This window comes from Zeus faber (assembly GCF_960531495.2).
Source record: "Zeus faber genome assembly, chromosome: 5".
Taxonomy (NCBI): Eukaryota; Metazoa; Chordata; class Actinopteri; order Zeiformes; family Zeidae; genus Zeus; species Zeus faber.
The window spans coordinates 5,150,158-5,176,426 of record NC_137192.1 but is presented as its reverse complement, the minus strand read 5'-3'; the positions used below and the strand labels follow the sequence as shown (position 1 = coordinate 5,176,426).

The following is a 26,269-nucleotide window of genomic DNA, read 5'->3' as shown; positions in this document are numbered from 1 at the left end:
TGGAGTGGAGAGGACTCTTACTGTGGGGTTGAGTGGAAGCACAGCGGGGATCCGGGAGTGGAGGGGACTCTCACTGTGGATGCGAGTAGATCCTGGGGTGGACTCTCACTGTTGGTTGGAGTGGAATCAGGGAGTGGATCCTGGAGTGGAGAGAACTCTTACTGTGGTGTTCGGTGGAAGCACAGCGTGATTCTTGGAGTGGAGGGGACTCTCACTGTGGGGTTGTGTGGGTGCACGGAGTGGGGTTGGAGTGGAAGCACGGAGTGGATCCTAGCGTGGAGGGGACTTTCACTATAGAGCTAGAGAGGATGCACGAGAGGATGCTGGAATGGAATCGACTCTTACTATGGTGGACAAAGTTATGAACCAAACACAAACGTAGCATGGCGTGGTACGTCTCAAGTTCCGCCACAGTGACAGTCAAGTCCACTCCACGATCCAGTCCAGGATCCACTCCAATACCCCTTTCCTGCCTCAATGTGATATGTGTCACAAAACACGAATAAAAATGCAACCAATCCACATTTGTGAGATCATATCAACGGCGAGAGGATGCAACGGAGCAGGATGCAACCTGCCATAAAAGCCCAAAAAGACAAAGAAGAAGAAGATGACGATGACGATTACAATGATGATGATGATGATGATGATGATGATGATTATGATGAATCAATAAAAACCCCAAAAGAAGGTAAAGAAGGGGACGGTGACACAACGTTACAATTGGACGCGAGCTGCCAAACACCCAAGAAAAAGAAGAAGAAGAAGACAACAAAGAAAAAGAAGAAAAGTTGTAAGTAATAAAACATATAATATATTTAATCACCTACAAATGATGCAACATTTATTTGTAAAATGGTTTACACAACAGAATGAAGACATATACTTGTGGATGGAGAACGTTATGTATGTTTCTGTTTTTTGCATTTAAAATTATTTTTATTTGCGGATTGTAGTATTTTTTCCATTTGTATTTATTTATATTCCTGTTTTTATTGATATTGAAGATAATGTATTTATTTATATTCCTGTTTTTCCTGTTTATATTCCTGTTTTTATTAATATTGAAGATAATGTATTTATTTATTTATTTGAATTGTATTTGGCGTAAAAAAAACTCATTCTGTGAATTGTGAGCCAGAGCCAATTTCATGGGAAGCCACATAAGCTTGCACCACTAAAGGTTTAAAAATTATTTGAACAAATTTCTCAAGTATCGGGGGTAGGAACTGTTCTCACGGCGGAACGTTGCGCGTAGCTCCTGTTTCTAGTCGGATTTGTTTACTGCGGACACCGTCGGAGCAGCTGTTACCAACAGCTGTTGGCTAGCAACATTGCTAGCTAACGTACCGCTGCACCACTGGCTGTTTTCCATCTACCACTAACGAAAGGTGCGCGTACAACACGAGATAAATGGAGGGGTAACTAAGCAGGTTTACTCAAAAAACTGAAGCAACCGTTAGCATTTGACATTTTAGATAGTTACCTACTAAACGGTGGCCATGACGGTGTATGCATTTGAAAACCGATTTAAGTAAGCCTTGTATAGTTATTCATTCAAATGGAACGGTATACATCTATATCAGTATTTAATATACTTAACGCCGGCCAGTATCACTGGCCGGCGCCGCACTCAATAGCACTCAGTAGCACTCAATATTACTCAATTAATATTTCAAAGTTGTTTTACTCTTTAAGCCTTTACCCATTATCTTTGCATCCTGGTACGCGCAATATATGTACGTGATTTTATTTTATGCATCTGAATGTGAATAATTTATACAATGGTTTATTGTTAATTATAAGTTTTATTGAGTATTGCAAATGTTCTATTTTTTAATTTGTTGAAATTTGTTACATATTGCGCCCCCCCCCAAAAAAAAGATTTTATTGTATTACATTATTATTATTATTATTATTATTATTATTATTATTAATATGAACTATTTTCTATCTGTCTACTCACAATCCAGAGTATACCGCACTGGATTCAATGTGTTATCTTCTTTCAATGGGCTTTTGTTGTCTTCGCTTAAATGGTTGGAAAAAGAAAATAGCTTATGGGATAGAGGTGTCACGCCACTGAAGTTTTGCCTAACTACTCGTTGCAGTATTGGCCGACTTCAAAACTCTGGCCATGGAGCCTGCGTGCCGTAAAGACAAGCCAAAGCTGAACTCCACTCCCACCAGAGGGGACCGAGCCAAGCAGAAATCTGCTCAACAGGAGCTGAAGCAGCGACAGAGGGTGGAGGTGACATTACTATCACATTACTACTATGACATAACATGCCTTACCCGTGACTGTTTGTTTTGTTTCTTTAAATGTGCTGTATATCCAATTTTTCTTCAACAGATTTATGCCCTGAACAAGGTGATGACGGAGTTGGAGCAACAGCAATTTGAGGCCTTTTGCAAACAGATGCAGTCTCAAGGAGAATGAGAGGCCTACACCCCATCCTGCTTTGTGCCCTGCCCTGCCCGGGCCAGGACCAGGACCTGGTACCGTGTACAAGTACACCCTGTATGCAACACACACAACCAGTGATCGGTTCTTCTCAAGCCTCAAGAAAAACAAACAGTATTTTACTCCTGTAAACACAGTAATGACTTAGATCCCCCCGAATCATCCCTAGCGTGTTTAATAATTGTATTTCTTTCTGTATCAGACAATCAGCCACCAAAAACACATGCATAACTATGCCCCTTATGTTTCACTGACTAAGCAATCAGATTCTGTATGCGGTGTAACTTGTTGCTAAGGACAGGTGTTACTGGTCTTTACTTGCTTTTTTATTTTTGGAAAAACTACAGAGTTTACTCAGCCTGTTGAGTCACGCGTTACAAAAACATTTTCAAAGCAAAATTCACCTTAAAAGTGGTCGTCCCTCTGCGTGTACATAAGTGCCTTGTTCAAGGGCGTGAGAGAGAGAGAGAGAGAGAGAGAGAGAGAGAGAGAGAGAGAGAGAGAGAGAGAGAGAGAGAGAGAGAGAGAGAGAGAGAGAGAGAGAGAGAGAGAGAGAGAGAGAGAGAGAGAGAGAGAGAGAGAGAGAGAGAGAGAGAGAGAGAGAGAGAGAGACCACTGCTCACTATTTATCATGGGATGTCATTAATACTTGAACAAAACATGTTAAGTCACCGTCAATGGTGCTCACATTCCAAACTATCTTGTAGGTGGATTATGGAAGCAATGCCAAGTGGTCATGTACTTCGCTGAATATTGCATTTTGCTGTTACAATATGTGGTACAAACAAGCAGTTTTCAAACGTAAGCAGCCTAAATGTTCATGTGCTGGGTGCTGCAAGCGTCTGATGTGTCATTTAATCAGTGTGCAGCTACACCATTTTAATTTCAGTAAAGTTTCTAGTGATTTCTAAATGTTTGCGTTTTGTATTTTTTTTAACTTAACTCAGATTAGTAATATGGATTTACATGACAACACAACAGGAAATGAAGATGATTAACATGGCCACTTCTATTTCTGAATGTCTATGCCTCAGCTATATACAAAAATACATTCCACATTCTCTCAAACATATTAAAACTCATTCTCTTGTGAAATCTGCATCCTCCACACAACCTTCACAACATGCCGCTGAAACCAGATAATGAATGTGACCCCGGAAAACAAAAGAGGAATATCTGAATTTCTAACATTCTATATGTACAAGTTTCTCCTTGCATTCCAAGTCAGAATCTATTGTGGGAAAGGAAATGGAGATCTTCAGTATGCTTTTGGGTCTAGTCACAATTTGCTGCCACTGTCCTGCTGCAGTCAGCAGTTAGTTTATGCAGGGCTTAGGATAAAGGGCAAGTCCCCAGACACTTACTTCACCAGTAACCAACAGTGTGTCAGTTTTTCCACATAATTCGGAGGTAATTACATAGTAAATATAAGTATGAAGCTATGTGAATGTAATTGCAGTAGCAGGAATTGTAATTGCATGTAGTCCTTCACAGCAATGCTCATATTACTGAGGTTGGCGCGCGCATATATATATATATATATATATATATATATATTTATATTCATACATACATACACACACACACACACACACACACAACTCACAAAAAGTTAGGGATATTTGGCTTTCGGCTGAAATTTATGGAAAATGTAAAAAGTTCAAGCTACAGTGATATTATATCATGGGAGTAGGGCATTTAAGTAGAAGCATGCAATGATGATTTCCTCATCTCAACCAATGTATTGAAACAAAAGCCAACAACAGTGGTGGGTATACCACAACAAAAAATGTCAATGTCTCAATAACTTGCCATGTGCCCTTGAGCATCAATTACAGCTTGACAACCACGTCTCATGCTGTTCACAAGTCGACTTATTGTCTGCTGAGGCATGGAACCCCACTATTCTTGAAGGGCAGCCCTCAGGTCATTGAGGTTCTGGGGCACAGAGTTACGAGCCTCTACACAGCGATTCAGCTGATCCCATAGGTTTTCTATGGGATTCAGGTCTGGAGAAAGTGCAGGCCACTCCATTTGAGGTGCCCCAGTCTCCAGCAGCCGTTCCCTAATGATGCGACCTCGATGAGCTGGAGCATTGTTGTCCATGAAGATGTAATTAGGCCTGTGTTGTTCATGCAGGGGCACAATGACTGGATTAATGATGTTATTCAGGTAGTATGGTCTTGTTGCTGTACCATTCACATAGTCTAGGGCAGTTCTGTATTGACTAGACACACCTGCCCACACTGTAACACCACCACCACCAAAGGCTTGTCTGGTGACAACAGTGGCTGATGCATAGCGCTCTCCTTGACGTCTCCAACATCGTTGGCGGCCATCATTTCTGCTCAACGTGAATCGACTTTCATCAGAGAACAGCACTGTGGTCCACTGGTCCCTCGTCCAGCGTCAATGCTCCCTGGCCCATGCAAGACGATGATGCCTGTGCCTGGTGGTGTGGTCAGGTACCCTTGCAGGTCGTCTAGCACGCAGACCACGCTGATGTAAACGGTTTCGAATGGTCTGACGTGACACTTGGGTGCCTCTCACCTCCCTTAAATGTGCCTGGAGTTGAGTGGCATTCATCATCCGGTTCCGCAGGGCACTGTTCACAATGAAGCTGTCATCAGTGTGGGATGTGGCCAAAGGACGTCCACTTCTATGCCTTTCTGTGACTCTTCCAGTCTCTCTCTCTGTTGCAAGCTGCTGATGACACTCTGACACTCTAAGCTCAGTGGCCACTTCCCTCTGAGAACATCCTGTTTGAAGCCTCACAATGGCGAGGTACTGTTGATCAGTTGTTAGGTGTCGTCTTGGTCTCATGATGTCAAAATGTGAACAGCATGATGAAGAGGACTGTTTAAATACCAATTCTAATTGAACCAGGAAATGAATTGGTGGATTCCTGGATCAAACACCTGTTGTGAATTTTGCCGTTCAGCTCCTTGTTAGAGAACAGCAAGTTGTGCAAAAAGTACTGAAACATTGAACAGTTGGACATGTGCATTCAAAAGTTTAGAGAAGGTCAAATTAAGTTCACCTGTAAAGGTTATAGTGCATTTTAGGTTCATCCTGAAATTTCACCCGAAAGCCGAATATCCCTAACTTTTTGTTAGGAGTGTATATATATACATATACACACACATACATACATACATACATACATACATACATACATACATACATACATACATGTACACACACAAACATACACACATACACACATATAGATGTATATATACACACACACCTAAATTAAATAACATTGCTCATCTTATTCTAATTGCATCTGTCAAGGGGTGGTATGTATTAGGCATCAAGTGAACAGTGAGTTCTTGAAGTTGATGTGTTGGAAGGAGGAAAAATGGACAAGTGTAAGGATCTGAGCGACTTTGACAAGGGACAAATTGTGATGGCTACACTACTGGGTCAGAGCATCTACAAAACGACAGGTCTTGTGTGGTCTTCCTGGTATGTAGTGGTTAGTACCCACCAAAAGTGGTCCAAGGAAGGACAATCAGTGAACCGGTGACAGGGTCATGGGCGCCCATGAGCTCACTGATGTGCGTGCTGAGCAAAGGCCCGTCTGGTCTGATCCCACAGAAGAGCTACTGTAGCACAAATTGTTCAAAAAGTTAATGTTGGCTATGATAGAAAGATCTCAGAACACACAGTGCATCACAGCTTGCTGTGTTTGGGGCTGTGTAGCCCCAGACCGGTCAGAGTGCCTGTGCTGACCACTGTCCACCACCGAAAATGCCAACAAGGGGCATGTCAGCGTCAGAACTGGACCACGGAGAAATGGAAGAAGAGGCCTGGTGTGATGAATCACATTTTCTTCTAAATCATGTGGATGGCCGGGATTAGGATCCGATCTGATCAAGCATCTGTGTGTGTGTGTGTGTGTGTGTGTGTGTGTGTGTGTGTGTGTGTGTGTGTGTGTGTGTGTGTGTGTGTGTGTGTGTGTGTGTGTGTGTGTGTGTGTGTGTGTGTGTGTGTGTGTACACAACATGAGATCCTTGACATTCACAGATTCAGAAACATCAGATTGAACTTGCTCAATAATTGAGTGGTTAATTGAATTTATTAAGTGTATTTGTCAGGTTGATCATCTAATTTTATTATTTGGTCATTGTAATGTTTAATTCAAATAATGAACCACTCTATTACTTACAAGGCAGTGCACCCCTCCCCAACACCTCCCTCTCCCCAAAAGAAACCCAAACAAACTGTAATGCTACTTAAAAATAGCTCACTAGCAGTAGTAGTTAGCAGAATTTAATCATTATAGCAGAAGCTGTAACCTTTTAAGAAAACTGTAACCATGCAAGTAAAGCCCTTAGGGGATGCACAGTACAGTAGTGGTGTGCAGTTTCATCAGATAATCAGAGAATGAAGGTGGTTATTGCATGGTAGGTAATTAGTCATGCATATTAGCAGTTTGATTTCCACAGTAGGTTCTGACTGAATCACTTGGGTAAGTAGAATATTTATTTTAACTTACCGGGCCTCCTTACTTACCAAAGGTGATCCTTCACCACCTTTGGTCCCTCCCATTCTGACCCCTTCTTTACCACCCCTCACCCCACCATCACTGCTTATGCTTCTCCTTCCTGCCTTTCTTCCTTTCTTCCCTTAAACATTTGCTCAGACGTCCAAAGTGACTAAGCTCCCTGTGACTCGCACCCCAAACGATCCGTCCCAGTACTTGGTGTCTTGTCCCCCATGCTCGAAGGAGATGAACCGCAGTCCGGGGCCGTAGTCTGAGAAGGTGTAGCTCACCTGGAGTTAAAAACACAAACAAAAATCCCAGTTCATTTGTTCAGTGCACAGGTCAAGTGTGTGTGTGTGTGTGTGTGTGTGTGTGTGTGTGTGTGTGTGTGTGTGTGTGTGTGTGTGTGTGTGTGTGTGTGTGTGTGTGTGTGTGTGTGTGTGTGTGTGTGGGTCTGTGTTTGTCTGTACCCGTTTCCACGAGCAGTCGTCCGAGTCGGGGTCGAGAGTCACTGGGTCGGGTTTGAACTCCTGCAGTACTTCCTGGTTTTCGTCCAGCAGACGCACAGTTATTTGGTAGGTGCAGCCGCAGTCGGTTCTCCCGCAGTACCTGTGAGGTAAGGCAAGCTAACAGCTAACCAAAAGTCACATGGAGGCACGGTGGAGGCTCCCTCCCTCCTTCTCACCCACTGCCGCAAACGTCTTATCTCACCAGTCTTCCGCGGTGACGGGGGGCTCCCCATCCAACTCCTCGGGGTTGAAGTCCTCCGCCAGCAAATCAATTACCTGTCTCTTGAGGCACAGCCTGTCGGAAGTATATGAGGCATTTGGCATGAGCCATTTGTTTTTGCGCCATCCTCTTACGATGAATCACCCTTAAGCGCTGCATACTCACTCGAAGGAGGTTGCAAAATACTTGGCGATGCCCTCGTCACAGAAGTCATGGCCGCAGTCTCCCGGCAAGTCCTCCACCTTCCACTGGCTCCCACCATTTTCCGTCAGCTCCCAGAACTCCAACTGTTCTACGAGGGGGCAAGCACCAACTTAAGCCATTTCCAAGCACATGATTGTGTTATGGTATGGAATTTAGGGGAAAAATGTTTCAATAGTAAATTCTGCTGTTGTCAGCCTTGTATTGGACCAGGAATTCAAGCTTCAAGTAACTACAAGAATGCAAGAATGAAGAATACAACAACACACCATCATACCTTCGCCACTGGGATTCTTTAACAGGTTCCTAGCCATGGCTGCTCAGAAATGAGAGAAGGGCCTGGAAAAGAAGACACATTGGCTGGCCTCAATGCTCTCCCCTATCCACTGTTTCAATAAAGCTATCCGACCACCCCAAACCAATGGGGTTGGTCCGGAGTTGTTCTATTTTCTAAGCCTCTGGTCCGCTGGCACACAGCCATTATTCCTGATATATCAGACTAGCACAGACAAGGGTGTGTGTGTGCCTGTGTGTGTGTGTGCGTGTGTGTGTGTGTGTGTGTGTGTGTGTGTGTGTGTGTCCAAACCACTTGTTTAAGCCCAGTTGCCCAGTTACCAGTTTGAAAGACCCACCCCCCCTCCCCCATTTGGCCTTTTCAACTGGCCTCTTATTATTTGGCACTTGATAGTTACGCAGTCCACTAGAAACAGCATGAATTTATTCTTGAAAGTACAAGTAGTGACCAGGAGTAATGGGGACAAACTTCAGTTTTTATTCTTCAGATTGTCATTTGCGTGTCCACACAGTGAAATTGTTTCACAGTTCTCATGGATCACAATGGATTTCACAGAACAACTCACAGGTCAATTCTTTGTAGTATTTCACACTGAAGCCAACATATCACCTTTGAGACTTACGGCAATGTCGTATGTAACTATGAGCTGTGAAGCAAATTGCCCTTAAGACATTTAAGTGTTACTCTACTACAATACTCATCCCTTGATATATGTAGAAACAGTGCTGCTCAACCCAAGCTCCTGTAACTCTGCAGAATTGCACATTAACCAAAACACTAATGCCCTTGTCTGCTGACTCACAGCATAAAGGGGGGGGGGGGGGGGGTATGGAGGGCAATGCTGAATAGGAGGCATCACAGAGAAAGAACCAATAATGGATCAGCAGCAAAAAAAAAAGCACACTACAAAAAAAACACAATAATTAACTGGCAATGGAAAACCACGGCATCCTTTTTTGATCACATTAACACACAGAGGTCAGACCATTTAGAGGAAGTTTGTGTGCTTGGATCCATCCTTGCTGAGTCTTACTGTCTGCACCCCGTCCTTCAAATAAGCCAAATTCAAACAGCTGAGTCATACTGTAGGTCTGTTTCAGACTCTAGGACTGGGGAAAAAAACACCCCCTTAACGGATGCACAAGGAGTATTTTTATAGTTTAACACAAAACATTATTAATTTAAATTTTACTCACGAAGAAATAGCACAGTCCTTGGTGTGTCTGTTCCCTTCCCTGTGCCTCTGACACTTGAGCGCTTCTGCTGCGTGAGCGCCCCTAGGACGAGGTGCTTTATATAGTGGCACACACACACAGGGGTGGGTGGGGAGTGGCAGGGGGTTGGGGGGCAGAGTGAGGGAGAGAACGAGAGGGAGAGGGAGAGTATAAACCCAGCACAACTCAGCAGAGCTACGTATGCACGCACTCAGCACAATGTCAGCTCCAAACACATCAAACATACAAACACACTTTGTGGCAGACGGACGGGATGCATTGAGAGAACATTTTTAAAAGTGTTGATGTCTTTGCACCAAAGCTTTCACCTCTGTCATTCTATGAAGATTGAGCCGACCATCATTCAAACAATCCCCTTTCCAGAATATACAAACCTTTATTAAAAACACTACACTTTACCTACCGAGGAATGGGAAAGAGACCTTGCTGTTTCCACAGATATCAACCTGTGGAAGCTTATTTGTGACAACACCTTTTATTGGTAAGCGTTAGGGTTAGGGCAATTCCAAAATGCAATAAGGTTCTGCACAGAGCTCATATAACGGAACACACAATGTTCAAAATGGGTTTTGTGGCTAAAGACGGTTGTTCTGACTGTTCCCTTTATACTAATACCATTTGGCTCTGCCCACCTATCCAAAAATTCTGGACCAACGTCACAGTTCTAACAGACACCGCTTGGTGCCACTTAGACACATCATCAATCTTTATTTGTCACCCAGCACACCACACTACAACACGTGTGTGTGCAAGCATGTGTTGTAGTGTGGTGTGCTGTGTGACAAATAAAGATTGTTCATTCGTTCATTCATTCAGTGATGTGACCTGGGACCATCGGGTGTTTCGAGTCTTTCAACATCATACACCCTCCTCCAGGGGACCCAGCCGGGGTGATCAGGTCCTGGCTTGTGTCTAAGTAGCATGTGTCCACGGATCACCCCTCTTGATCCACAGCCATCTGGACGCCTTTCTGCAGCATCTGTAATGTTTCTGATGGCTCTTCTGATGTGCAGTCCCTTCACTCCCAGCATCTTCAGTGCTCTGATGAGTGACTGGCTAACAAAACCTCTGCACCCAACCTCGATGGGGTTGCACCAGGTCCACATCCCCTGCTTTGGCAATCGCCTGCCAGCTCCTCATACTTGGCCCTCTTCCTCTCAAAGGCCTCTTTCATCCGGTCTTCCCAGGGGACAGTCTACTCCAGCAGGACTACTTGCTTTGTGGTTTCTCACACCAGGACCATGTCTGGCCTGAGTGTGGTCGCTGCAGTGTTTTCCGGGAACTTGAGTTAAGAACAAGAAGCTATCAACCCTTCTGGGTCACAGCATTCCAGTCTCCCTGACTGTATGTCTCCTCAGTGACCTCTCCTCAGTTGACCCACCACTTAAACACCACCAATCCATTTAGATCTCCTTAACAATTGCCAAGAAATATATAATATAACTCAATTGGAAAAACAGATAATCTCACCACATCTCAATGGTTACATTTATTAATATATTAATTATGATAATAAATAATAATATATTGATCTGGTTGCGCTTTGCCTATCTCTCCCAGTGCCAAAACTCATACTCAGTACATACAGTACGTTCAGGGCTCGCAACCGAGTGAGGCGTCCTGTAGACTGTGGATGGGTGAGCCTCGCTCTTTTGCGCAGGGCATGGATGGGTATGGGGGTCGGCATGGGGGTCGGTCTGTTGGCGCAGGACTTGGCTCTGGGCCTGCAGTCCGTGCCTGGTGCCCGTGGCTGCTCATGGGAGTGGGTTGTTTGGGGATGGTAGCTCAGGAGGTAGAGCTGGTCGTCTAGTAACTAAAGGTTGCTGGTTCGATCCCAGGCTCCTCCTGCTAGCATGCTGTAGTGTCCTTGAGCTAGACACTTAACCCCTTATTGCTCCTGATGGCTGCGTCCGTCGGTGTTTGAATAATTGTAAGTCGCTTTGGATAAAAGCGTCTGCTAAATGCAATGTAATGTAATGTGTGCGCCTCGGGGGTGCAGGGTCTCCTTGTGCCTCCTGGGACTGAGTTATGCTCCTAGTGGTCGACGCTGGGGTTGCTCCGCAGGCTTCCGGCTTCTTTGGGGGCCGGTTGGTATTCTGTGGCTGCAGGGCAGGGTGCTTGTGGCTTTCCTGCAGCCGTGGGGTGTCTGTAAGCTGTGGGACTCTGAGGTGGCTTTGGGGCCTTTTCCGCTGCTTGGAGGTGCCACGACATCATACCCTCAGCCGTAATAATGCTGACAGTATGCTCGTGAGGTGTCACAGTATGCTGGTGAGGTCGGCGATAGTGGCGCCGCCCCTAGCGGTCGCCTGCGCCGGCGCTCCGGTTTCTTTCTTACTCTTTAGTATTTTTTTCCTTTTTTATCACAATGTTCGCCAGAAAAACATCAACAATTAACTCATACGGCCGCTATGCACTCATGGATATAAAAATTTCCCTAAACGAACAACTTTGGGACTTTTTATCCGTGGGAGCAGAGTGGCCGGCGGAAATCCTACGCGGGAACACTCGCAACAACAACAAAAATGGAGTCGCTGTTCCACGAGCCGGCCCACGGAGGAAGCACCGAGGTAAACAAGGCGGCATTCGGGTCAGAATGAGGACGCAACCTTACCGTCCACCTCTGCCAAGCATCCTTCTTGCGAACGTCCAGTCCCTGGAGAACAAGATGGATGAACTTCGAGCGAGGATTCAATTCCAGCGTGACACGAGGAACTGTTGCGTCCTCTGCCTGACGGAAACATGGCTGACCCCACTGGTGCCGGATGAAGCCATACGTCCAGCCGAGGCCTTCTCCGTGTTCCGCGGCGACAGAACGGGAGAGTCGGGGAAATCCAAAGGTGGAGGCGTCTGCCTAATGGTAAACAACCGCTGGTGTAACGCCAACAACACCAAATTCCTCTCCCACTCCTGCTCGCCGAACCTGGAACAGCTGACCATACTATGCCGTCCATTTTATCTCCCCCGGGAATTCAGCACGGTCATCATTACAGCCGTTTATATCCCACCGCAAGCGGACACCGACGCAGCTCTGTCGGTTCTGTACGATGTGCTGTACGACGCGGCTGTGGTGGTGACTGGGGACTTTAACAGGGCCAACCTGAAAAAAGTTCTGCCGAATTTCCACCAACACATCACGTGTGCCACCAGGGGAGACGGAACTCTGGACCATTGTTACACTCCTTACAAGAACGGATACAAGCCCGTGTCGCTCCCTGCTTTCGGGAAATCAGATCACGCCGCGATCTCGCTGCTTCCTGTTTACAGGCCTCTGATCGCGCGGGATCTGGTGATGACGAGGGAAGTGAAGCGGTGGACGGACCAATCAGAGGCTGCGCTTCAGGACGCTCTGACTGACGTAGACTGGGACGTGTTCCAAGCGAGTTCAAGTGACGTCAGCGAGTTTACGGAGGTTGTAGTAAGTTTTGTAACTACGCTCGCGGATGAAATCGTTCCCACGGTGAAAGTTCGGATATTTCCAAACCAGAAACCATGGGTTGATAAATCCATCCGCTGCGCTCTGAATGCGCGCACGGCCGCTTACAACGACGGACTTGTATCTGGTAACATGGACAATTACAAAGCGGCGTCGTACAATCTGCGGAGGGCGGTGAGGGACGCTAAACGGACGTACAGAGACACCGTGGAGCTGCAGATGGAGCGGGGGGACACAAGACGCTTGTGGGAGGGGCTGCGAACAATAACTAACTACAAGAGCAGCTCCTCCCCAGCCACGAGTGTGGACGCCTCCCTGGCCAACCAACTGAACTCCTTTTATGCGCGGTTCGAGTCTGGCAGCAGCACCGCAAGCTCGCCGGCTAATTGGAGTTACACCACTGGGGACGAGCGCGCACTCTCAGTGTCCGTGCACGAGGTCAGGAGGGCTTTGATGCGGGTGAACACCAGGAAAGCTGCGGGCCCAGACGGCATATCTGGACGAGTACTGAAGACCTGTGCTAACCAGCTAGCTCCGGTGTTCACCACAATATTCAACATCTCCCTGGCTGAATCAGTGGTCCCGTCCTGCTTCAAGAGGTCCACCGTCGTTCCTGTCCCGAAGATCGCCTCTCCAACCTGCCTGAATGACTACCGTCCGGTGGCCCTCACCTCGGTGGTCATGAAGTGTTTCGAGAGGCTGATTAAGGATTACATCTGCGCCTCCCTCCCCCGCACCTTGGACCCGTTGCAGTTCGCGTACCGGCAGAACAGATCCACGGATGACGCGGTCTCCCAGGTACTGCACACCACGCTCACGCACCTGGATGGCCAGAAGGGGGCCTATGTGAGAATGCTGTTCATTGATTATAGTTCAGCTTTCAACACCATAGTCCCCACCAGACTGGCTGTCAAGTTGTTGGAGCTAGGATTGAATGGTCCGCTGTGCACCTGGATCCTGGACTTCCTCACAGGCCGCCCCCAGGTGGTCAAGGTGGGGAAGTACATGTCAAGCTCCCTCACCCTGAATACAGGATCCCCCCAGGGTTGCGTCCTCAGCCCCCTACTGTACTCCCTGTACACACACGACTGTGTGGCCAGGTCCAGCTCCAACACCATCATCAAGTTTGCTGACGACACCGTGGTCGTGGGCCTGATCACCGACTGCGATGAGAAGGCCTAATATGAGGAGGTGGCTGACCTGTCATTCTGGTGCCAGGACAACAGCCTCCACCTGAACGTCAGCAAAACCAAGGAGCTGATTGTGGACTTTAGGCGTGGATCACAATCGAGGACGCACGCGCCGTTGTGGATTAATGGGACTTCTGTCGATAGGGTGAGCAGCTTCAGATATCTGGGAGTCCACATCACAGAGGACTTAACATGGACTGTTCACACAGACACTCTGGTGAGAAAGGCGAGGCAGCGTCTCTACCACCTCAGGCAGCTGAGGAAATTCCGGGTCTCGGTGAGGATCCTCAAGTCCTTCTACTCTGGAGCAGTGGAGAGCATCCTGACAGGCAACATCACTGCCTGGTTTGGGAACTGTACTGCCCAGGACAAGCGGGCCCTGCAGAGGGTGGTGCGTTCAGCTGAACGTACCACTGGAACTACCCTCCCCCCCTTGCAGGAGTTATACACCAGGAGGTGTAGTAGCAGAGCCCGTAGGATCATGAAGGATCCTCATCACCCCAACAACGGACTGTTTCAGCTGCTGCGGTCAGGCAAGCGCCTCCGCAGTCACGCAGCGAGAACAGAGAGACTGAGACGGAGTTTCTTCCCTCAAGCCATCAGAACTGTCAATGCTGACCTCACCAGGGGTCCTAACTGAGCCATGCACTAGGCTCCACTACCTACTGTACTGTATGTAGCATACTGTACCGCATACTGTATCACTGTTCAGGGTTGTTCGTGATGCCGTATTGCTGCGCCGTACTGTTGTATACTGTGCTGTATTATCCCAAACACTACCTCACACTATTCACATTCACATGCCACTTTAATTCACATGCCACTTTAAATGCACATATCTGTATATACATAGCCATATTCCTTCAACCTATTCCATTTTATTTCAATTTATTTTTTATTGTATTTTATTCTATATATTTTTTATCTTATTCTATAAGTATTCCACTTACTGTATTACGTTTTAGGAGTCAGTTAGTCGGTCTATTAGAAAGGAATTTTCTACTTTTTATTTTATTTTATTTTTGTACTTTTTCCTAGGACTTCTTGTGTGCTATCACCGGGTGCGTTGCATTACATTTCACTGCATATATGTATGGAAGTATGTATATGTATGTGACAAATAAAAATCTTGAATCTTGAATCTTGAATCTTGGAATGTATGGCGTCCCAAGACAGTACCCATTGTATAAGTTAATTATTAACAGACGGTGCCAGGGTTCTCAAGAGAAAGAGAGAGCCCATTGTCAGGGGTCCCGGTGATAAGGGAGGTGAAATGTGAACGGTGACCTATTTTGGGGAATCAGATGGTCAACGTTGTCTCTGGTTAAGCATAAAAGCACCCGCCCGAGTTTCATTCAACAGAGAATCCATCCGGCTCGGTTCTCTCCTGGACGTCCTAGGATTATTTTACTCAAGTGAGCGTCAGCGGTCACTTCTTCTTCATCAACACATCAAATTCATCAAGAAACTACAAAGTGGCGTCACAAACAGGATCTGTTGGTCCTCACCTGTCGATGCTGCCTGCTCCAGCGAAATACCACATCTCAGGGTGAGTGTTTCCTCACAAAATTGAGCTGTGTGTGGTTCTTGAAGCGGTAGTGTTTTGTGCAGATAGGCTGCACTGACAAGAGTAGATTGTGCGGAGATGGAGATGATGTGTTGATGTGTGAAGTGAGTTTCCATCTAAATTGGGGTTTATTAAGTTGTAAAAGACATAAATAAAGGGAATAAGAATAATAAATGAAGAAAAAGAGAATTAAGTTGAAATAGAGAATAGAGACGAGGGAAATAAAAGATGAAGTTAAAAGTAAAAGTGAAAGGTTAAAAGATGTAGAGAAAGTTAAAGTTAAAAATGAATTGTAGAATGGCAGAACGAGTAGCCAAAAGTTATTTAAATAATCATGCAAGATTATTGAAGACAGGGCCCGTATCTCGTTAAACAGTAAGACGTGTACATAAAATGCTGTGTGAAAGTTGGCCAAATGAAAATATAATATAGTCAAATCTAGGTAGGAAAAACAAAAGGAAATAACCCTGGCCAGGGGAATTGGCTAAATATAAAATGATATGAATGAAGATGAAAAAGATGAAAGTAAAGTCAAAAAGAGATAAAAGTTAAAAGCCTAAAAGTAAGATGAAAAAGATGAAAAGTGAAGTAAAAAGAGTTACAAGTTAGAGGCTTAAAAGATGAAAAATAAAGTTTGAGAAAAAAATGGGGAAAAGCAGGGCTGAACCAACCTAGGAGAATGAGTGAAAATTGAACATGCATGCTGAAAGAATCTGATTAAAAAGATAATTTGTTAAAAGTTTGGCCAAAGTGAAAATTTAAAAGTCTGGCCAAAGTGAAAATCTTGATGAAATTAGAAAAGTATACTTGAGTCGACATTAAAGTATAAAGTTAAGCACTGTTGAAGTTTTTGGATAATCCGATGTCTTTTTCCTTTTGGTGTGTGAGTGTGCCTGTATGTGTGTGTGAGTGTGCCGCGGCTAAAGAGGTGTGAAGAGTTTTGTGTATTGTTTGTGTATATGTATAAATGATATATAGAATACATGGGTTATTAAATAGGAATACATACGTATGTGGTGAGCAGTTAAATAAGACATAAAAAAAAATTTCTTGGCCCTTTAGTGATAAATTTATATGAACCTGTTTACGGACTTTGTAAAGTTGATAATAAAGATTTAAGGACATTTGATAAATATATATGAGCCTTTCTTTAAGGACGTTTGATAAATATATATGAGCATTTTTCCTTCAAGGACGTTTTGTACATTTGATAAAGGATATGAATCTTCACAGGACTTTATATATTTGATAACAAAATGAGCCTTCTTGAGAGAAGTACTAGAGTCACCAGAAACAGTCTGCCTACACATGCATGTACACATTAAATAGAAGGAAAAGCTGGGTTTTTGATTCAAGAGAAGAGGTTTTGTGTTTCGGCTGCTGAGTGAAAGGAACCAGCTTTGATTTATGACTGTGCGTGGCTGCATTAGGCTGGGCTGTTCCACAATGTGCCACAATGTGTCTGAATTGGATCATCCAAGGAGCAGATGACAAGACATCTGGCAGTTCTTCACAGACACCGGGAGCTTGCGGATGACAACGCATAGAAATTCTGAATCCCGTGAATCAGGCCAGTGCAGTTTATTCACAAACTCTTTTCAATAGACACCTGCATTTACCTGAATGTGTGTACATCTAGTTATAACCTGCATAGGCTTACAGTAGTTATTTTTCTTATATTGCGTTTGCAATTAGTTAGTAAGAGACTTTGCAACAGACTGACTACTCAAGGCATTCGCCTAATTAATGGAGTATTATTGATTTGATTGAAGATTCCACCCGGTCACATTCCAACTCTGACAGGTCCCATGCGTGAGTTGTTTGTGGATTTTGTTGACGTGATAAGACCAATAGGAGGTAAAAGATACATGTTAGTCGTCGTGGATAGATTTTCACGGGGGACTGAAGCATGTCCAACAAAGCGTAAAGATGCTCAGTCAGTTGCCAAGTTCTTGTGTCGTGAGGTCATAAGCAGGTGGGGACTTCCAGATCACATATCCTCAGATAATGGGAAAGAGTTTGTGAATAAAACAGTAAAATTAATTCTGCAAAAATTGGGAATTAAACAATGTCTAGGAGCTGTTTATCATCTGCAAAGCCAAAGTGTTTGTGAAATGAATGGTGTGCTGAAAATCGCATTGTTAAAATCTGTCAGCATGCTGTGTAGTTAAGAGCTTACACTAGTAGAGAAATATCTATTCTGAATATTTAATTCTGTCATATACTCAAATCTATTTTTAACTGGAAGAATGCATGGACAAAGGGGGGGAAAGGAAAATGTTAATCATATATTGGAATGATGTTGAAATGTAATGCAAAAGTGAAATTATTATACTGTATTTGATTTGTGTGCAAGATACGGCGGGTGAATTTTTCTTTCAGAACCAGTCAGAGGGTGGCTGTGTCAAGAGATCCTAACAGCCTAATGGACTTGAACACTCAAACATGGACATTCAAAAATGGAGGATGAAAACGGACGACGCACCCTGAATGAGGACATAATGATCAGGAGTGTCGAGTGAAATAGCATTGAAGATTGATGATGTTAAACAGCAACAGTTCAATACATACATATGTGTTATGCAGGTTTTTTATAATATTGGAGTTTGTTTATTACAATGTAACCTGTATTATGGATGGGAAGTCTGTGCTCTACAGTAGATGTTTTTAGCAAGACATATTACTTTGATTTAGTATTGTTTTCTTTGAAGTTTTCTGTAACAGGGTGAAATGAATATATTGGGACCTCAGGTGTTTTCTTTTTCTGCGGGGTTTTGAGGGACATTGATGATAGGCAGGGAAAAGTTCACTGTAAGGTCGGATGGGTCGACCAGCCTGACTTTGGACAACATTTTTGATTTATTTCTGAGGTTCTGAAGGTATGCATTTACGTATATGTAACAGCAGGACTTGGCTCCGGGCCTGCAGTCCGTGCCTGGTGCCCGTGGCGCCACAACATCATACCCTCAGCCGTAATAATGCTGACAGTATGCTGGTGAGGTGTCTTAGGATGTATGGCGTCCCAAGACAGTACTCATTGTATAAGTTAATTATTAACAGACGGTGCCAGGGTTCTCAAGAGAAAGAGAGAGCCCATTGTCAGGGGTCCCGGTGATAAGGGAGGTGAAATGTGAACGGTGACCTATTTTGGGGAATCAGATGGTCAACGTTGTCTCTGGTTAAGCATAAAAGCACCTGCCCGAGTTCTATTCGACAGAGAATCCATCCGGCTTGGTTCTCTCCTGGACGTCCTAGGCAAGTCTGGTCTGATGCTGTTCTTTTGTAATCAACCTATTATTTTACTCAAGTCAGCGTCAGCGGTCACTCCTTCTTTATCAACACATCAAATTCATCAAGAAACTACACTGGGCATACAACACAGTATTTGTATGCTATTGCATCTAGGACAGTCTGCAAATGGAGTTCAAGTTCTCAACCTGCAATGCAACTCTTTATTAATTCTTAAATCATCAAGAACAGCTGCAATAACTCTGTCCTGTGGACGACCTGTAGGATGACAAGAGCACAGTTTTTGTTGTACAGAGTCTGTCTTTGTGTCGGTCTGGTACAACAACCTTTGGGATTTTTTTGTATATGTTCTCACTATTTGGTTGTGTTATTTGTAACTTAGCTTTAACTGTTCTCACAATTTATTTTGTTTCAGTTCTCTTGAAAATATTTTTTTATCCTTATCTCCTTTTATTTTTTAAGTGTGTTGAATCACATGTATTATAATGTACTTTCAATAAATTCAACTTGATTTCCTAGTTCTTTGAAAACAGTTTTGGACTAGGTTTATTGAATTGGCTACTAATACTATGAGTGATCAATCTCCTTCCTGGATTTTGTCCACCATCCAACCATTACATGCATCCAGCAATGCACGTATTTACCCTCTCAGGGGAAATTATATGTTCATTCAGTATTCAGGATATATACGTACATTAAAAGAGATACCATTAATGACAATAAACTAATAGAAAATGAAACACAAACTACAGTTATTTTTGATAGGGCAGGCACAAGAAGGCACTACACAGTAGGCCCAAAAAATATGAAATTTACCACTTTTGTGAATGTGAGATCATCCCATTTACTAAGAAAAGGTCAACTCAAAATACATATTGGGTCGTCAAAGCATCAACCTCAAACCCTCAGCCTCCTGAGGGTTTGAGGTTGAAGAATGAATCTTCAACTGTAGAAGAATCTTCAACTGTACTACGTAAAAACCAAAATCTCTATGTGAAAGATACTTGCAGTGCCATCACTGACCAGACGGGGGTAGTAGCGATCTAGTTGTTTCCATTATTAAAGTTTAGAAAGGTTTAAAAAAAATGTGTAGTTGTAGTTCGATAATGTGAACCTAAACAGCTTGTAGGCCTTTGTAAGTAAAAGAGATGATATATAATAAAAGTGGCCACTATGTGCTGAATACTATCTCATGACCGTATGTATATGTATGTGACAAATAATCTCTCGAACTTGAACTTGCCTCTTGATTTTACCTCCCACATCCTGCCAAGATGCTTCAGTGACGCTGAAAGGGTCCAGTACAAATTAATGAGGAATCCATTCGTGAAATTTAGCTCACGAAAATAATAAGGGCAATCACAGAGACCATGTACGACTTCCTGACGAGACACCACTTCCCGTGCACAGCTAGGACTAGGCCTACAGTATTTCACAATTTCCCACCCCCCAAGAAACTTGATGTGTGGGGTTTCCTGTTTACAAGTTTCGATTGAATTAATAGGTACCATCCATTCCAAAGTTACACAGTGCAGCTATAAACTAAGGGCAAGGGCTTCTAAATACAGAATCAATTCTCATGATCTCCACTACAATGTATAATGTGGCGTAGTATAGTAGTATATTTACTGTGTGATTACTGGTGCATTAATGACATTTCAGCTGAGTGTATAAAATTAGGATTTATTTTGGGTCACAAGGGCTGTGGGACGCAATGCCATGAATACAATACATACACACATTACACCATAAACAAAAATAACCTCCCAATATGGGAGAGGAATAAATTCAAGTTAAATATTGTATTTTCATCTAGATTTTCCTGCAGAAAAGATACCGGGACAACATTGCCAACAATCAAAAGGAAGCGGCGTTGTACATAAATAACGTGTGGTGTAGAGATTAATCAGAAAAAGCAAACATTCCAGAAACGTCCTTAAACTGGGATTGAAGCTGATTCGGTACAGGGGAGGGGAATCTGGAATATTGGCTCCAAAATCCTTCTCTCACTTTGTGGATGTAAAACAAACAAAACAAACAGCACCTAAGTTGTACCTGTAGATACCTGGCCCCTGAACACATTTCTTTGGCATTGTAGTGCAGTGCTAGATATCAAATATTCCAGTGGTAGCCAGACCCATAATTGTCCCTTCATTTAATGGGTTGCCTCCTTTTTCATGAAAAAAACAAGCTGTCCCGTTGTTGGAAATGGGGAACGACTTTCCAGTTTCCCTGTGGAACAGCTGCAGTTTTGAGCCTAGGCCTCGGAAGACGCTTGCGGCCTTAGCTGGGCCTTCTCCATGGTGGTACCATAGGGATCCGCCCTCTTGAAGAAGCCCATCTGAAGAGAGAGCGAGTCAGGTTAGTCTTCACACAGAAAGATCACACTGACCAGAAGGCTATATTGTAAGTAATCAAATGGCTATCATATTTGTTATCATATCCCAGCGTTACTATAGGTGAAGCAGGCTGGTGATTGAAAGTTTGGGTCATGACCCAACCCAGCGGTATTCAAATCTTTTTGCCAAGCCCAGCTCTCTAGGATTTCAGAAAATGTGTCTTATGCAAACTATCATAGTTCATAGTAATCCAGGTCGAGCAGTCACGCTCATTTGTGACTTTTATTGCCTATTTACGCAGGCTAACGGGGGCACGACAAAAAAAAAAAAAAAAAGAAAATTCAAAATTTGATTGTGAGAATTAATAAACTATCCTATTGGATTATGAAACTTGACATAAACATATTCCATGGAGTGTAATTACTCATTAAAATATATATTAAAGGCCTACTTTTTAAACTTTCAATTTTTTTAATCTTTCATATTGTCGCACGCCCTTAGCAATTCCTCCGAGCCCCATTGGGGGGCCGCGCCACACAGTTTGACTATCACCAGCGTTGCCAGATAATTGTCCGACAAATACGATCATTTAGCCCATAAAAGTGAAACATCCGTGTAAGGATTATTGTTGAAAAGAGATTTTTGGAAATGACATTATATAGAATTTCATTAAGTAACTTCACTGTAATTAAGCTACTTCACTTAGTTACAAAAAGTTAAACCCTTGTATACAAGGAATCATGGAATTTTAAGCAACTAAAAAAGCAAAGCTTTTCAAAGCATCTAAGGGCACTTTGATGGGGGTGTGTGCATGTGCAAGCTACCTTGTACAGCAGGTAAATGAGCAGTGCCAGTAGTAGGAGACCAGCTAGGATGGCCAAGATGATGATCCACACTGGAACAGAGTACTGGTTATCGGGCTTGTTCCACAACACGGTGCTCGTAACCTGAACAGTAAAAAAAAAAATAATAATAATAACATAAATAATATTTCTTCTCATGACGGCACATTTACCTTCAACTTCTGTTAAACCATTGTCAACAAGATATTGCAAATAATCTGGCTGACACAGAGTTTGTGGGAATGATTGATTGTGGGATTCATCTGTCTGGAAAAAAAATCATAGACTTTGCCTTTTTGAATCCAGACGGTTTTACTTTAGGAGAGATGGAATAAGGCATGTTCTCCACCCTGTAGTGAACAGAGCACTCCAGAACGTATTGCTTGTAGGCCCTCTGTGGAGAAACATTACAGAAAGAATGGATTCAGTGGATGAGCAGTTGAGTGTGTTACCTGTGGAAACTAGAAGAGGGCGCTATGGTTAAAGAAAACGATAGAACACAACGTACACTGCAAACACCCTTCCACTCTTAACCAGTTCTTGATTCAGTTAAGAGCAGTTAAATTCCTGACTCAGGAATCTGCGCACACAAGCACCAATTACCCAAAAACGAGTGACACAACAGATGACAAACAGAGCAATGATTTGCCGATTTTTCCTGCAAAGAAAATGTCCAAAAAGGCGACTTTTTTTTAAACTTGAATAACAAAAAAAGCCTGGGGTTGAGCTCATGTTCCATCTAAACAGTCCAGGTCTTCAACGTCCTTGGACTCTGGACTGGGTATTAGCATTTGCTAGTATTAGCTCCAGTCTGTCGCTTTCTCCGACAGGCTCACCTCCATGAAGGTTTCGGCCCACAGCCTGGAACGCACCGTCAGGATCACGCTGGCTCCTCGCTCCAGCTGCCCCACACTGCAGCGCAGGCGCCAGCATTCCACCGTGGAACACGACTGCAGTTCGATAAAGAGTCAGACACAGCACGGGGGTGCGGGGGTTGGTCACTGTTTAACGCCACATATACTGTATTAAGTGTCATGTGCTCTGATCGCACACAGAGAGAGGGATGGTGAAAATGGAAGAATTGCTGAGCTGCATAGTGTGAGGGTATGACATGTCCTACGAGTTCAAAATAACATTTTAGGTTTCATAGGGAAATAACCAAGGTGTTCTGAGAGGGCCCCGGGATGATGGGAATAGCAATGAAAGGTTCGGCTGATTTTTGAGACTGAGACGTTCTTGATGAGTCACTCATTAAAAACATTTGTACAATTTTCCAACTGATTCCGTTGGTACAGTGAGGGAGAAATGCCTTTTGAGAGACACTTGGGTCTCAAAGGACTTTAGTAGAGTAAATGTACTTCTCACAGGAATTATTTAATGCGATAATAAATTACATACATTTAAATATTTGTTCATAACAAGGGAATCGGTAGCAGCTTAGATAGGGGCTGGCTTTTGTCAACATGGTTCAAAAAGTAAGGAATATAAACAAGTCGTTGGGAATAGGATCACACTGCTGCTTTCCAAAGCACAGCATCATATAATGCCATTTCAGAAAACTTTATTTAATCTCTTAATTCTTAAACAGTTCTACAAGCGTGCCCAGCAGGTCACTATAGCAATAGTATTTAAAATAAAATTCCCCACTTAATTTTTTGTCTTAAAAGACATTAATACATTTTACTGAATATTTATTCTGTATATAAGATTCAAATGACCATTTTAGGTTAAAGGGAGGAGGTTAAAAAACTGCCAATCTTCATAAGAGCACGAATATGGTTAGAAAGTGCAAAGCTTACTTCACACGAATATGACAAACGTCAAGATCAAACCGGAAGCCCATTTATTCCTACGGAGAGTTGGATTCTGCATGCGAAAAGCTATGACCCGCTGCAATGTGGAATTTCCGCACCTGATCAAGGGTCCACGAGCCAGGAGGAATGTTTGGTACGACTAGAAGTGACGTTGGTAAAGTTTTTTAGTGGAACTGGGCTTACAACTTAGTAAATAAGTCTGATGGGCCTACTAACACATAAACTGTGAAATAAGACAACTCAGTTTATTGTGAGCTGTCTGTTTCAGAAAATGTGCCTTAAACGAGCCATTCAGCTTTGTGTCTCAGTACGACGTAACATTGAGACACATTAGAATTTCAACTGCCCTCCATCTGATTAACTCCACCCATGGCTGGAGCGCGACTGGACCCACTAGCATTGAAGCTCTGTTGGCTGCAGAGACCACCATACATCTTTGAAAAGAGAGAGGAATTAAAACTATCCATGACAAAACTACAGATGGAAATGTAAGTATTTAATACATAATTCTGCTGTGTGTGTGTGTGTGTGTGTGTGTGTGTGTGTGTGTGTGTGTGTGTGTGTGTGTGTGTGTGTGTGTGTGTGTGTGTGTGTGTGTGTGTGTTCACAGAACCCGGAACTTGAGCTTAAACCTTAAGCTTAAATACAAGAGCAGCTCCTCTTCAGCCACGAGTGTGGATGTCTCCCTAGCAAACGAACTGAACTCCTTTTATGCACAGTTTGAGTCTGGCAACAGCACTGCTAGCTCGCCAGCTAATTGGAGTTACACCTCTAGGGATGAGCGCGCACTCTCAGTGTCAGTGCACAAGGTCAGGAATGCTCTCATCACTGGTTCCGTCCTACTTCAAGAAGTCCACTGTCGTTCCTGTCCCGAGGATCGCCTCTCTTGCCTGCCTGAATGACTACCATCTGGTGGCCCTCACCTCGGTGGTCATGAAGTGTTTCCAGAGGCTGATTAAGGATTATATCTGCGCCTCCCTCCCCCGCACCTTGGACCCGTTGCAGTTTGCGTACCAGCAGAACAAATCCACGGATGACGCGGTTTCCCAGGTACTGTACACCATGCTCACCCACCTGGATTTGCTGGAAGGGGGCCTCTGTGAAATTGCTGTTCATCGATTACAGTTCAGCTTTCAACACCATAGTCCTCACCAGATTGGCTGTCAAGCTGAAGGAGCTCGGACTGAATACTCCGCTGTGCGCCTGGATCCTGGACTTCCTCTCAGCCCGGCCCCAGGTGGTTAGGGTGGGGAGGCACATGTCCAGCTCCCTCACCCTGAATACAGGATCCCCCCAGGGTTAGGGTTAGGGTTAGGGTTAGGGTTAGGGTTAGGGTCCAACACCATTATCAAGTTTGCTGACGACACCGTTGTCGTGGGCCTGATCACCGACTGCGATGAGAAGGCCTACCGCCAGGAGGTGGATGACCTGTCACTCTGGTGCCAGGACAACAGCCTACACCTGAACGTCAGCAAAACTATGGAGCCGATTGGGGACTTTAGGCAAGGATTACAATCGAGGATGCACACGCCCTTGGTGATTAATGGGACTCCTGTCGACAGGGTGAGCAGCCTCAAGTACCTGGGAGTCCACATCACAGAGGACTTAACATGGACTTTACAAACAGACACTCTGGTGAGAGAGGCGAGGCAGCGTCTTTACCATCTCAGGCAGCTGAGGAAATTCCGGGTCTCGGTGAGGATCCTCAAGTCCTTCTACTCTGGAGCAGTGGAGAGCATCCTGACAGGCAACATCACTGCCTGGTTTAGGAACTGTACTGCCCAGGACAGGCGGACCCTGCAGAGGGTGTTGGGTTCAGCTGAACGTACCACTGGAACTACCCTCCCCTCACTGCAGGAGTTATACACCAGGAGGTGTAGTAGCAGAGCCCGCAGGATCATGAAGGATCCTCATCACCCCAACAACAGACTGTTCCAGCTGCTGTGGTCAGGAAAGCGCCTCCGCAGTCACACAGCGAGAACAGAGAGACTGAGACGGAGTTTTTTCCCGCAAGCCATAAGAACTGTCAATGCTGAACTCACCAGGGGCCCTCACTGAGCCACACACATCGGCTCCACTACCTTCTGTACTGTATGTAGCATACTGTACCGCATACTGTGTCACTGTTCAGGGTTGTTCGGTGTTACCGTATTGCTGCGCCGTACTGTTGTATACTGTGCTGTATTATCCCACAAACACTATCTCATTTTATTCACATGCCACTTTAATGCACATATCTGTATATACATAATTGCCTATCCCATATACATAAGTCTATTTCCTTTATCTATTCCATTTTATTTTATTTTATTTTATTCTATATATTTTTATTTTATTCTATAAGTATTCGACTTACTGTCCTTTTTCCTAGGACATATTGTGTGTAATCACCGGGTGCGTTCCATTACATTTCACTGCC

The 26,269-nt window shown here is 44.1% G+C and overlaps 3 protein-coding genes across 4 annotated transcripts in view; 1 reads left to right on the top strand and 2 right to left on the bottom strand.

Moving 5' to 3' along the window:
• Nucleotides 1–1,279: 1,279 nt before the first annotated feature.
• svbp (small vasohibin binding protein) lies at nucleotides 1,280–3,686 on the top strand. Its single transcript, XM_080000087.1, has 3 exons — nucleotides 1,280–1,391; nucleotides 2,112–2,251; nucleotides 2,354–3,686. The coding sequence occupies exons 2-3, from the start codon at nucleotides 2,138–2,140 to the stop codon at nucleotides 2,438–2,440; spliced, it is 201 nt and encodes a 66-aa protein (XP_079856213.1). The 5' UTR covers nucleotides 1,280–1,391; nucleotides 2,112–2,137; the 3' UTR covers nucleotides 2,441–3,686.
• A 2,983-nt stretch (nucleotides 3,687–6,669) lies between these two features.
• fbxo2 (F-box protein 2) lies at nucleotides 6,670–9,459 on the bottom strand. Its single transcript, XM_080000604.1, has 6 exons — nucleotides 9,378–9,459; nucleotides 8,164–8,225; nucleotides 7,851–7,977; nucleotides 7,668–7,760; nucleotides 7,427–7,565; nucleotides 6,670–7,246 (listed from the first exon to the last, which is right to left on the bottom strand). The coding sequence occupies exons 2-6, from the start codon at nucleotides 8,198–8,200 to the stop codon at nucleotides 7,112–7,114; spliced, it is 531 nt and encodes a 176-aa protein (XP_079856730.1). The 5' UTR covers nucleotides 8,201–8,225; nucleotides 9,378–9,459; the 3' UTR covers nucleotides 6,670–7,111.
• An 11,063-nt stretch (nucleotides 9,460–20,522) lies between these two features.
• The window catches only part of LOC307230003 (integrin alpha-5-like), a 53,668-nt gene continuing 47,921 nt past the window's right edge, over nucleotides 20,523–26,269 (bottom strand). Inside the window, exons 27-30 of one of the 2 annotated variants that reach the window (XM_080000162.1) lie at nucleotides 22,873–22,986; nucleotides 22,329–22,430; nucleotides 22,019–22,141; nucleotides 20,523–21,196 (exon numbers count right to left, since the gene is read on the bottom strand). In XM_080000162.1, coding sequence (XP_079856288.1) covers nucleotides 21,113–21,196; nucleotides 22,019–22,141; nucleotides 22,329–22,430; nucleotides 22,873–22,986 — 423 coding nt within the window. In that variant the 3' untranslated portion in view covers nucleotides 20,523–21,112. Of the gene's footprint in view, nucleotides 21,197–22,018; nucleotides 22,142–22,328; nucleotides 22,431–22,872; nucleotides 22,987–25,008; nucleotides 25,127–26,269 lie in introns of those variants that run through there. The other variant, XM_080000163.1, reaches the window with a different exon arrangement.

Excerpts from the sequence above, each read along its gene's own strand:
- svbp (XM_080000087.1), top strand. The coding sequence starts at position 2,138 with ATGGAGCCTGCGTGCCGTAAAGACAAGCCAAAGCTGAACTCCACTCCC. Across the intron at positions 2,252-2,353 it reads AGCAGCGACAGAGGGTGGAG|ATTTATGCCCTGAACAAGGT; the intron begins GTGACATTACTA and ends TTTCTTCAACAG.
- fbxo2 (XM_080000604.1), bottom strand. The coding sequence starts at position 8,200 with ATGGCTAGGAACCTGTTAAAGAATCCCAGTGGCGAAG. Across the intron at positions 7,566-7,667 it reads CCCGTCACCGCGGAAGACTG|GTACTGCGGGAGAACCGACT; the intron begins GTGAGATAAGAC and ends CTTACCTCACAG. Across the intron at positions 7,247-7,426 it reads ACGACTGCTCGTGGAAACGG|GTGAGCTACACCTTCTCAGA; the intron begins GTACAGACAAAC and ends TTTTAACTCCAG.